We start from the raw sequence: 12,199 nt of genomic DNA, 5'->3' as shown, positions 1-12,199 counted from the left end.
GACTTTTTAAAAGATATTTATTTGCAGCTGTTATCGGCGTTTGGCTCAACACGGGCACGGCGCTCCGGGTTCCAGGTCCAGGGGCAGCCCTTTGCTGATGAGGAAAGCTTCTTGTTTGGGTTCGCGCCCGAGGAATTTCTTCAGCATTTCCGACGCGTCCACCGAGCCGCCGGGTCCCAGGATGCACTTCCTGTAGTCCAGGCCCACCTGCGCGCAAAGGCGCACCGTCACAAAGCGCAGCGGGACTAACCTTGCGCTTTTCCTGCAATGCTTGCCATTTCAAAATGGCGCCGCGCTTCGCGTTCTTTGTACATGCGCGCTCTGCCCACCTTGGGATTCATGATTCCTTCCTGTTTGAAGCGGGCGAAGAACATGTCCATGGAGAACACCTCACTCCACAGGTAGCCGTAGTACTGCGCGTCGTAGCCGTCGGACAAATGGCCGAACGTCGCCGGCATGTTGGTGCCTGAGGACAGAGGACGGACACACACACACACACTCACTCACTCACTCAGCTGTTCCAGCGACATCCAATTGACAACACGAGGTCTAACGTAAGCAAGTGAAACCGCTCACCGGGCGAAGCGGGAATTCCCAGCACTTCCCGGCAGAGTCGCGCGTACTCGTCGGCGGGGTCCAGGCCGCTGCGGGTGTGCAGCGCCTGATCCACCTTGGCCAGAACGATCTGCCTCAGGTTGAAGAGTCCTGCGCACAGGTGATGTCATCGAGCGTGTGCGGGCGGGCGGGCGTGCGTGCGTGCGTCCGTGTGTCCGTGTGCGCGCGTGGCGGACTGACCCGTGTTGGCGAGGCGAGACTTGATGAGTTTGTCCAGGAGCTGCTCGGGGATGGGCTGCTGCGTCTGGTAGTGTCTGGACATCCTGCGCAGAGGTTCCTTCTCCCACACCCAGTTCTCCAACATCTGAGACGGCGCCTCCACAAAGTCTCGCTCCACGTGGGTGCCGCTGAACATGGCGTAGTCCGCCTGCACGCAAAACGGACGGCCGCGTCGTCGCTGGACTCATTGCTTTTTTTCACAGCCGTGGTAATTCTGATAAAATTGATGAAAAATATTCTGTCCCTTAAAGAGAAAGTCAACCCAAACGTTTTTTTCAAGAATATGTTCTCTGCAAGCCCACGAGTTGAAACAAGGCGTTCTGATAAATATTGCGTTTGTGGAATAAGTTAATCCAGCCGTTTTTTGCCATCACTTTTTGTGATTTTGTCACTTCTGTCAATTCAAACGTGTTATCAGATGGCTAAAAACAGGTGCAATTTGCTGCTTAACACATATTCCACTAAGGCAACATTCATCAGAATGCCGTGTTTTGATCAGTGGGCCTGCTGGGAACATATTCTTGAAAAAAAATATGATTCAGTTGACCTCCTTTTTAAGGCTTACAATGATATGAACTTTAAACACAACATTTGAAACAAAGTTTGAAACCCTAACCCTAGTTTGAAACCCTAATCCTAGTTTAAAACCCTACTTTGAAACCCTACTTTGAAACCCTAACCCTAGTTTGAAACCCTAACCCTACTTTGAAACCCTACTTTGAAACCCTAATCATAGTTTAAAACCCTACTTTGAAACCCTACTTTGAAACCCTAACCCTAGTTTGAAACCCTAACCCTACTTTGAAACCCTACTTTGAAACCCTAACCCTACTTTGAAACCCTAGCCCTACTTTGAAACCCTAGCCCTACTTTGAAACCCTAACCCTAGTTTGAAACCCTAGCCCTACTTTGAAACCCTAACCCTAGTGTGAAACCCTACTTTGGAACTCTAACCCTACTTTGAAACCCTAACCCTAGTTTGAAACCCTACTTTGTAACCCTAACCCTAGTTTGAAACCCTAACCCTAGTGTGAAACCCTACCCCTACTTTGAAACCCTAACCCTAGTGTGAAACCCTACTTTGGAACCCTAACCCTACTTTGAAACCCTAGTTTGAATCCCTAACCCTAGTTTGAAACCCTAACCCTAGTTTGAAACCCTACTTTGTAACCCTAACCCTAGTTTGAAACCCTAACCCTAGTGTGAAACCCTACCCCTACTTTGAAACCCTAACCCTAGTGTGAAACCCTACTTTGGAACCCTAACCCTACTTTGAAACCCTACTTTGAAACCCTAACCCTAGTTTGAAACCCTAACCCTAGTGTGAAACCCTACTTTGGAACCCTAACCCTACTTTGAAACCCTAACCCTAGTTTGAAACCCTAACCCTAGTTTGAAACCCTAACCCTACTTTGAAACCCTAACCCTAGTTTGAAACCCTACTTTGAAACCCTAACCCTAGTTTGAAACCCTACTTTGTAACCCTAACCCTAGTTTGAAACCCTAACCCTAGTGTGAAACCCTACCCCTACTTTGAAACCCTAACCCTAGTGTGAAACCCTACTTTGGAACCCTAACCCTACTTTGAAACCCTACTTTGAAACCCTAACCCTAGTTTGAAACCCTAACCCTAGTTTGAAACCCTAACCCTATTTTGAAACCCTAACCCTAGTTTGAAACCCTACTTTGAAACCCTAACCCAACTTTGAAACCCTAACCCTAGTGTGAAACTTTACTTTGGAACCCTAACCCTACTTTGAAACCCTAACCCTAGTTTGAAACCCTACTTTGGAACCCTAACCCTACTTTGAAACCCTAACCCTAGTTTGAAACCCTACTTTGAAACCCTAACCCTAGTTTGAAACCCTAACCCTACTTTGAAACCCTACTTTGAAACCCTAACCCTAGTTTGAAACCCTAACCCTAGTTTGAAACCCTAACCCTAGCTTGAAACCCTACTTTGTAACCCTAACCCTAGTTTGAAACCCTAACCCTAGTGTGAAACCCTACCCCTACTTTGAAACCCTAACCCTAGTGTGAAACCCTACTTTGGAACCCTAACCCTACTTTGAAACCCTAGTTTGAAACCCTAACCCTAGTTTGAAACCCTAACCCTAGTTTGAAACCCTAACCCTAGTTTGAAACCCTACTTTGTAACCCTAACCCTAGTTTGAAACCCTAACCCTAGTGTGAAACCCTACCCCTACTTTGAAACCCTAACCCTAGTGTGAAACCCTACTTTGGAACCCTAACCCTACTTTGAAACCCTACTTTGAAACCCTAACCCTAGTTTGAAACCCTAACCCTAGTGTGAAACCCTACTTTGGAACCCTAACCCTACTTTGAAACCCTACTTTGAAACCCTAACCCTAGTTTGAAACCCTAACCCTACTTTGAAACCCTAACCCTAGTTTGAAACCCTACTTTGAAACCCTAACCCTAGTTTGAAACCCTAACCCTAGTTTGAAACCCTACTTTGTAACCCTAACCCTAGTGTGAAACCCTACCCCTACTTTGAAACCCTAACCCTAGTGTGAAACCCTACTTTGGAACCCTAACCCTACTTTGAAACCCTACTTTGAAACCCTAACCCTAGTTTGAAACCCTAACCCTAGTTTGAAACCCTAACCCTATTTTGAAACCCTAACCCTAGTTTGAAACCCTACTTTGAAACCCTAACCCAACTTTGAAACCCTAACCCTAGTGTGAAACCCTACTTTGGAACCCTAACCCTACTTTGAAACCCTAACCCTAGTTTGAAACCCTACTTTGAAACCCTAACCCTAGTTTGAAACCCTAACCCTACTTTGAAACCCTACTTTGAAACCCTAACCCTAGTTTGAAACCCTAACCCTAGTTTGAAACCCTAACCCTAGTTTGAAACCCTAACTCTAGTTTGAAACCCTAACCCTAGTTTGAAACCCTACTTTGAAACCCTAACCCTACTTTGAAACCCTAACCCTAATTTGAAAGCCTACTTTGAAACCCTAACCCTATTTTGAAACCCTAACCCTACTTTGAAACCCTAACCCTAATTTGACACCCTACTTTGAAACCGTAAACCTACTTTGAAACCGTAAACCTACTTTGAAACCCTAACCCTACTTTGAAACCCTAACCCTAATATGAAACCTTACTTTGAAACCCTAACCCTACTTTAAAACCCTAACCCTACTTTGAAACCCTAACCCTAATATGAGACCCTAATTTGAAACCCTAACCCTACTTTGAAACCCTAACCCTAGTTTGAAACCCTACTTTGAAACCCTAGTTTGAAACCCTAACCCTAGTTTGAAACCCTACTTTGAAACCCTAGTTTGAAACCCTAACCCTAGTTTGAAACCCTAACCCTAGTTTGAAACCCTACTTTGAAACCCTAGTTTGAAACCCTAACCCTAGTTTGAAACCCTACTTTGAAACCCTAACCCTACTTTGAAACCCTAACCCTAATTTGAAACCCTACTTTGAAACCCTAACCCTACTTTGAAACCCTAACCCTACTTTGAAACCCTAACCCTAATTTGAAACCCTAACCCTACTTTGAAACCCTAACCCTACTTTGAAACCCTAACCCTACTTTGAAACCCTAACCCTAATATGAAACCTTACTTTGAAACCCTAACCCTACTTTAAAACCCTAACCCTACTTTGAAACCCTAACCCTAATATGAGACCCTAATTTGAAACCCTAACCCTACTTTGAAACCCTACTTTGGAACCCTACCCCTACTTTGAAACCCTAACCCTAGTTTGAAACCCTACTTTGAAACCCTAACCTTAGTTTGAAACCCTAACCCTACTTTGAAACCCTAACCCTAGTTTGAAACCCTAACCCTAGTTTGAAACCCTAACCCTAATTTGAAACCCTACTTTGAAATCCTAACCCTAGTTTGAAACCCTACTTTGAAACCCTACTTTGAAACCCTACTTTGAAACGAAACCCTAACCCAACTTTGAAACCCTAAGGTTGTTTCGCAATCCTTTTTTTTTTTTTTTTTTTTCTTTTTTTTTTTTTAATCTAATATCGGCTGATTCAATTGGCCACCGCCTAATTGGTCGGTTCCTACTTGTTACGTACTGAAGTGAAGCGGTGTAGTTGCGGCGCCTAGTGTGATTGTGCGGCGTGTTGCGGGGGCTGACCTGCGCACACAGCTGATGCATGACGTGTCCAAACTCGTGGAAGTAGGTCTCCACCTCGTCGTGTTGCAGCAGCGAGGGCGCGGCGGCCGTGGCCTTGCTGAAGTTGGCCACCATGGCGGCCACCGACATCTGACGACGGCCGTCGGCCAGGAGGCAGCCGGGCTGGAGGCCGAAACACGCCGCGTGGCCGTACTTCCCCTCCCTGTGAGGGGGGGGGGGGGGCAAAGCGCAGGTGCATCAACATTAAGCTCATCTCAATTCGATCAGATGCAACCACTAGCGCAAGGGTCTCCAAACCCGATGCCAACTTCTTGGGTAGTGATGAATGCCAAGCGCGAGCACACTTGTGAAATCCGATCAAATGACCTTGAATTATATGTTAAAAAAGTTGGACGACGTTCTGCGCCTTAAGCCAGACAGACGTGTGTGAAAAGTGCAACCAACCCAAGCACTTCATTGCAATGTTAAACGCGCAAGCCGTGTCAATCTTAGATTAGCTTAGCATTTAGCAGGATCTTTTCTGGTCACCCCTTTGCTTGTCAGAAATGGAGCTTGCGGGCCCGCGCAGGCGACGACGACTGACATGGCAGCGACGGCGCGACGGGTTTAGGCGTGTCAGTGGCCAGCTCCAGCTCAATGCTAGCTAGCCGTTTCTGCGCCAGTAGCGCACAGCTTCTTGGTGCTTCTTCTATGTTTCTTTTGATGGTCGTCTCAGCAGCTGATTCTCAGTTTTGCTGTTCGATGCGTCTCAATGAGGCGCAAATATTAATTAGCAAATTGAGATGCTAATTTCAAGCCTCGGGAACACTATATTGATATTTCATTTTGAAATGATGGCTACGACAACAATCCTGGGAAATCACAATGGCCCAATCACCGGTAAGACCTGCGGGCCCCACGTCGCCGACCTCTGCACTAGCGTCGCCTGACATTGGGACGAGGGGGAACCGTGAGCCCAAAACTGAGGAAGGCAAGTCAGAATCAAGTTCTGTGAAGCAAAATAGGGAGAGAAAAATGCGACGATGGTGATGATGTCGCCAGGCCCCTCGGACCTCTGCGGCGTGACGCGAGCGCTTTTTGCGAGAAATGTTAGCTAGTCCCGGTGTTGAGTCGAGTCGAGTCGAGTGGGCTAGCTCGGGCCGCCGGCGTCTTATCGGGCCACGCGCGGCTTTGTCCGCCGCAGACGGTGCCGACTCCTCTCACCTGGGGTACAGGTCCAGGTAGAACTGTCCCACCACCTGGCCCTGGCTGAGGTCCTTCACCGAGTACACCTTGACGTCGGGGTGCCACACGGGGGCGCCGTCCAGCAGCTCAAAGGTGAGGCCCAGGAGCTCCTGGTAGATGTCCAGGAGACCCTGCGTCACCACATCCATGGGGAAGTACTCCTTCAGCAGGTTCTGGTCCACCGCGTACTGGCTCTCCTCCACCTGACGCCCGCAAACAGCAACGACGACAACAACAACGAAAACATCTTGAGGACCGTCGGACCGCCAACTCAACTCACCCTGGGGGTCTGAGAGGTCTCCGGCAATGTCTTCCGGGGGTCGGTCCGGAGGGTTTTGGCCGAGTCGTCAAGGTCTCACAGAGGTCGGGAAAGTCTTTGGGAAGTTAACAAAGGGCTTTCGCTTGGGCTGCACAATCGAGTCGCTTTTAATCGCGATCGCAATTGAGGCTGCGTTTCAAACGTGCTCTCGGCCGCTTATCTAAAGCGTCGTGATTTCAAATCACCGGTGCACAAATCGGGAGGAGTCTGTTGATGGCCGCTTTCCAAAGTCAGCAAATGTTCGATTTTCACACAACACAAAGTCTGCTATGATGTCCAGGATTGAGACAAATTTTCATGGATAAAAGAATCCAAACAATGGATTACCACAAATAATTTGCCATTCATTTGACCATCAATTTGTTGATTGGATCCGATTCAGTTGGAGTAAGCCTTTGCACTGAAAAAGGTTGTTGGCGGGAAACGAGCGCCGCGACCGCAGCGATGTTTCCCCCCTCACATGACGAAGAATTGCGATTCAAAAGCAGCCCGATTATCATTTTGGGCCCGATCTCCGGGTAGCGGTCGGCAAGGCGTTCGCGCGGATTGGGGAAATCCTTTCCGTCGGGCCGGCGAGGTCGTCTCGGCGCCGGCCGACATCTTACGCGACTCGCGAGGGGCCGGAAGCGGTCGGGAAAGTTTGGCAAATTTCTGTCAAGGTTGTCGCTCACGGTCGCGACGGTGTCACCTGCGTCATGAAGTAGCGCGTGTCCCAGGCGTGGAGTTGCCCGTCGAAGGGCAGGGCTCGCTTGCGGCACTCCTCCTCCTTCAGCTTGAGGATGACGGCGCGCTCGTCGTCGCCCAAAGGCTTCAGCTTGCGGGACAGCTCCTCTGAGCACAGGGAGGGGACGGGACGGGTGATCCAGACGGAAGCGGGAGCGAGAGCGAGAGGACAAGGACGGGCGGCTGCCGCTGCTCACCCAGGAAGGCGGCCACCTGCTTGGCCGACTTGGCCATGTTCATCTCCAGCACGAAATCGGCGTGGGTGCCGAAGCCCAGGAGAGAACTCTTCCGAGCTCGAAGTTTCACCATCTCCTTCAGGATCACAGAGTTCTCCTGCCGGGGCGGAGCGCCGGCGTCAAGCAAAAGCGGGAGCGGGAGGAGCAAAGGCGCTGAGGAGAGGTCACCTCCTTGCAGCGCGAGTTGAAGGCCTCCTCCAGCTTCCGGCGGGTTTCCGGCACAAAGCACTTCTTCATGGTGGGGAAGTAGTGAGGATACTTCAGGGTCACCTTCAGTTTCTCTCCGTCTTTGTCCAGCGAGCTCAGGAAGTCTTCCGGCAGGCCGCCTGGGGGAGGGACACGGTGAAGAGGGAGGAGGAGGAACAGGACGAAGCGGAAGTCGAAGAAAAAGCGATAAAGCAGAAGAAGGAGAGAAAGAGGAGGGACAAGTCACAAAAGTTGAAGAAAAACAAAAAAGTGGAACGTTCTCAAAGGAGGCAAAAAAGAGGGAGAGGGTGACAAAACAGAAGTTGCAAAAGTTGAAGAAAAAGAGGAGGATGAACGAGAAGCGTGGCAAAAAGGAAGAGGAGGAAGATGGAGAGGGAGGAGAAAAAAAAGGTGGAGAAGGGGAGGAAGAACAGGACAAAGGAGAAGAAAAACAAAAAAGTGGAACACGAAGGAGGAGGAAGAAGGCACAGACAGGGAAGACCAGAAAGGAGGAGGGAAAAGTCACAATAGTTGAGGATGAATGAGAAGAGCAACAACAAGAAAGAGGAGGAGGAGGAGCCAGAGGGAGGGGAACAAGTTAAAGAGGGATGACAATCAGGATGAAGGAGAAGAAAAAGTTGAAGGAAAAAGCGCAACATGAAGTAGGAGAAGAGAAAGAAGACCAGAAAGGAGGAGGAGAGAAAGAAGAAAGTAGAAGAAAAAGAGGAGGAGGAGCCTTGGCAAAGGCCACGCCTTTCCGCCCACCCAGTTGCTCCCGGCTGAAGGTCAGACTGGTGGTGTCCTCGTTCAAGTTCTTGTTGAAGTCGATGCACAAGTTGCTCAACGTCTTCTTGATGCTCTTGATCTCCTACGCACACGCGCACACGCAAGATGAAGCCGCCGCCCCCCCCCCCCCGCGCAACAGCGCCGAGAGGCTTTTGCCGGCCGCCGGCGCTCGCACCTCTTGCGTGTCTTTGGCAAGGTGGAGTCCGTTCCTCTGGCCCAACTTGAGCAGGCGCTCCATGTAGCGCCGCGACTCCGCCGGCAGGCTGCTGCACTCCGGCTTCTTCTGCGCACGCACACACACGCACGCACACAACGGCATCAAAGCTCTGCGGAAGCCCTTTCAAGAGGGCAAGCGGCTGGCTACCTGCAAAGCCACAATCCTCAGGTAGACGTCCTCCCTCATGCTCATCTCCACGTCAAACTCGGACAAACATTTGTCGGCTTGCGTGCTGGCCGCTCGCACGTCCTTGCAGGGGGAAACGTGCTGAGGGAAGTCCAGCGCGTTTCGCTGCACTGGACCACACAAAAGATGCAAAAAGGCCCACGTTAGCCACGGTAGCATTGAGCAGGCTAACCGCAGAGAGCAAAGCCCGGCCCGGGTTGACCATAAACCCCCCACCCCCCCCCCCCCCCTCCACCCAAACGGGAGCCCGCTGAAGCCGATTGGGGGGGGGGGGGGGGGGGGGGGGGGCGGCTGGTGGAGGAACAAGCCCAACAATCGGCGCCCAAAACGTATTCCGGCGTGTGGCGTTTGTTGTTTTGGCCCAAAGCGCTGACGTCGGCCATCTTTGGAGGGCAAACGCCGACTCTGCGTTCCTGCGCGCCTCAACAATGGCGGACAAACAAAAGGAGCATTCGACACGTTTACGTCGACGCGGCGCTCAGAAGTTTCCGGACGCGCGCGGCCAAGCGCAAAACGCAACGCCAGCCCGCACCAAATTTGTGACTGACGGATGCTTCAAACATGAATTGATGGGGAAGCATTCACTTGCTGGTTTAGTTCGTCACCAATAAGGTTTTTTTTGCCCCTTTACTGACAAGTTAGGGAGCACATCAGTAACTGAATCATCATCAATTTATGCTTGCAAATTTTCGGCACTGTCAATTGGATGTAATTTGAAATAAACGGAGAGATTTTTTTTATTTTATATACTGACTATTCAATTAATAAAATAATCCTTAGTTGCAACCCTAATTTTGATCAAAAACAAAGGTGGGCGACAGAAATGGTTGCAAGGCTAAAATTCGCACTTATTTACAAGGTCTCGCAACCATCACTCGATAGAGGCGAATCGATTGGATGGGAGATGAGTTGCGGACACGCACCCGTGTAGTCCACCTCCACGTCGGCCAGCGCCTTGATGGTGTTCTGGAAGGTGACGGCGTCCAGGTCCAGAGCGCCCACGTCGTCGTACACCTTCTTGGTGTTGGCCATCAGCCCGTCGGCCATCTGGCGGATCTGCTCGGCGCTCAGGTCCCATCGCAGGCGGTTCGCCGGGCACACGCCCCCGCCGCCGCCGCCGCCACCCAACGCCGCCTCACCTGAAAGGCGTCACAGAAGTGATGACATCACCGCCGCTGCCCGTCAAACAAGTCAGCCCGTTTGTTGACGTACATACGACGACTGCGCTGGGAATGGTTGGCTCCATTGCCGGCTCCAAAACGGCTAGCGGATAAATGCTTTACATTACCTTTGCTTGCGAACGACTCATTGGTCTGCTGAAGGTTGCTTCAGAAACACTCTTGGGGCCGTTCTATGCTCAAATTAATTCTAAGCTTTAATCATGCATTTCCTGTCAAGACAGGAAGCTGTCATAAGTCAGGAGGTAACTGACAGCTCTTGACCGGCACAACCATTTTCTGGGTATATTCTCATCTTTCTCCATCCTCTTCTAACGCAAAAAGTACAAGGCATCAAAATCACATTTACCTAAAAGTCATTAAGGACTGCTCTTGCTATGAATGCCTACAGTTTAAAAATCACCAATTACTTTTGGAACGTAAGACTAAAACCAAGGCGGAGTCTGTTTGTTTTTTTAAATAGAAAATCGTTTTTACCGCTATTGACGAAATCATATACAAGTGAGCCGTGAGCATGAATGTGCACTTCAACAAGAAAGGACGATCGAAAATTTGCTTTGATATTGCAAAAGCCGACCGAGGGATAAAGGACAAACATTGACAAGGTTTTTCGCTGACTGATTGCGGGATGGATCGGATGACAGATGACAAACGTTAGATGTCAAATGTCAGAGGTCAGATGCCCGTCAGTCCGTTGGCTTTGGGGATGATGCGAAAGCAGCTGCTAGCACGAACGAGAAGCTAGCCGGCTAGCTAAGCGCTCGTGTTCGCTCGCGTTAAACCTCGGACAGGAAAGGCGAGGCGAGGCGAGGCGACGCCGCTCAACGACACCAATTAAACTTGTGTGCTCACCTGTGGGGCTCATGTTGACGACTTGCCACTGTTTGCTCGCCACTCGCCAGTCGCGCGTGCTCCTTTTGTGCCACCGACAAGCTGCGACAAAGAGCCCGGAAAAGGACGCCGAGAGCATCCGCTGCCGGATTTCAGATTCAAACTACGAGTCTTGGCGACACACTGGCGAAATGTGTACTCGACTGTCGTCATGTGACGGCATCACTGTCGACACTCTATTATTCTGGATCCACTTGTTGTTTTCAAACATTTTTCATCACCGCTCACGAAACATTTGGACTTAAATTACAAATCATATATGCTCTTATTTTTCACGCTATACCGGAAAAAGAAAGAGGGCCTTTTCCGGTATACTATTCATAGTCAAGTGTAACTTGTACATGTTTTGTTGTCCTTACATTCTCTAACAACGTTCATTTCTAATAAATCCTCACGATAATTTTCAAGGTCATTGTTTATAATACATGTAATTATCAAGAATTCCCCAATTATTGTTTTTATGCATAAGTATAGCTTTTTTTTTTTACATTTAAATAAATTAACCTATTCTGAATACGTTTTTAATGTACGGAAAATGTTCGTTGTGTACTATGCTTTTTGATTATTTCCGATATAATAATTACACTATTACATATAAATACATTTATGCATTTTTGTACTGTATGAGATTGTCTATTTATCTAATGTTTTATTTTTTTCTTCAATTTCAAAAAATGTGAATCTATATGTAAAATTGCTTGGCTAATACTTTTGTTTTAATTTCATTCCTGCCCGTATAATTACAGTTGTTACATTGTGATTCAAATGTCATATGCTGAATAATTTCATTTTCAATGTTTCGGAGAGCCATTTCCAAAAGACTATTGTGCAACAGGAAAAACTGTGTGGCAGCTCCTATGTTACCCATGTCAGGTAGCCGTTATGCATGGCAGGGGCCTACACCTCCCTGAGTCAAGCCTACAACAACTGACTTGACCGCACACCAAAAGTGAAGTGAAACCAAAGTTAAATTCCACATCTTTTGTTGTCCTTAAATAAGTACCTTATTATTATTATTACAGTTAATAAAAATGTTTTTAAACGTGAAATTTACAAATGTCAAGCAACAATATTACAATCTACATGAGAGCTCTAACAGATGCAATAAAAAAGGATAGATGTTAATTTATTGGTACTATATTGCTAATAATGACTTGATATAAAATACAATAAAAAAAATTAAATAATACAAATGAAAACATAAAAAAATAATGACTAAATAAGTAAGATCAACTCACTCTACATGATGAGCTACATTTCATACTCGTTCAATGAATTC

The 12,199-nt window shown here is 48.2% G+C and overlaps 1 protein-coding gene across 1 annotated transcript; it reads right to left on the bottom strand.

The window, feature by feature from the left end:
• thop1 (thimet oligopeptidase 1) lies at positions 1 to 11,034 on the bottom strand. Its single transcript, XM_086048146.1, has 14 exons — positions 10,882 to 11,034; positions 9,775 to 9,990; positions 8,813 to 8,961; positions 8,624 to 8,731; positions 8,428 to 8,530; positions 7,645 to 7,802; positions 7,438 to 7,573; positions 7,206 to 7,348; positions 6,178 to 6,401; positions 4,975 to 5,176; positions 796 to 982; positions 577 to 705; positions 330 to 466; positions 1 to 207 (listed from the first exon to the last, which is right to left on the bottom strand). Exons 1-14 carry the CDS (start codon positions 10,997 to 10,999, stop codon positions 46 to 48), a joined length of 2,172 nt encoding a protein of 723 aa, XP_085904272.1. The 5' UTR covers positions 11,000 to 11,034; the 3' UTR covers positions 1 to 45.
• Positions 11,035 to 12,199: the final 1,165 nt, after the last annotated feature.

This window comes from Filicampus tigris, chromosome 12 (assembly GCF_054856515.1).
Source record: "Filicampus tigris isolate MCC_2025a chromosome 12, RoL_Ftig_1.0, whole genome shotgun sequence".
Classification (NCBI taxonomy): Eukaryota; Metazoa; Chordata; class Actinopteri; order Syngnathiformes; family Syngnathidae; genus Filicampus; species Filicampus tigris.
The sequence above is the reverse complement of the archived record's forward strand: the minus strand, read 5'-3'. Positions and strand labels throughout refer to the sequence as shown.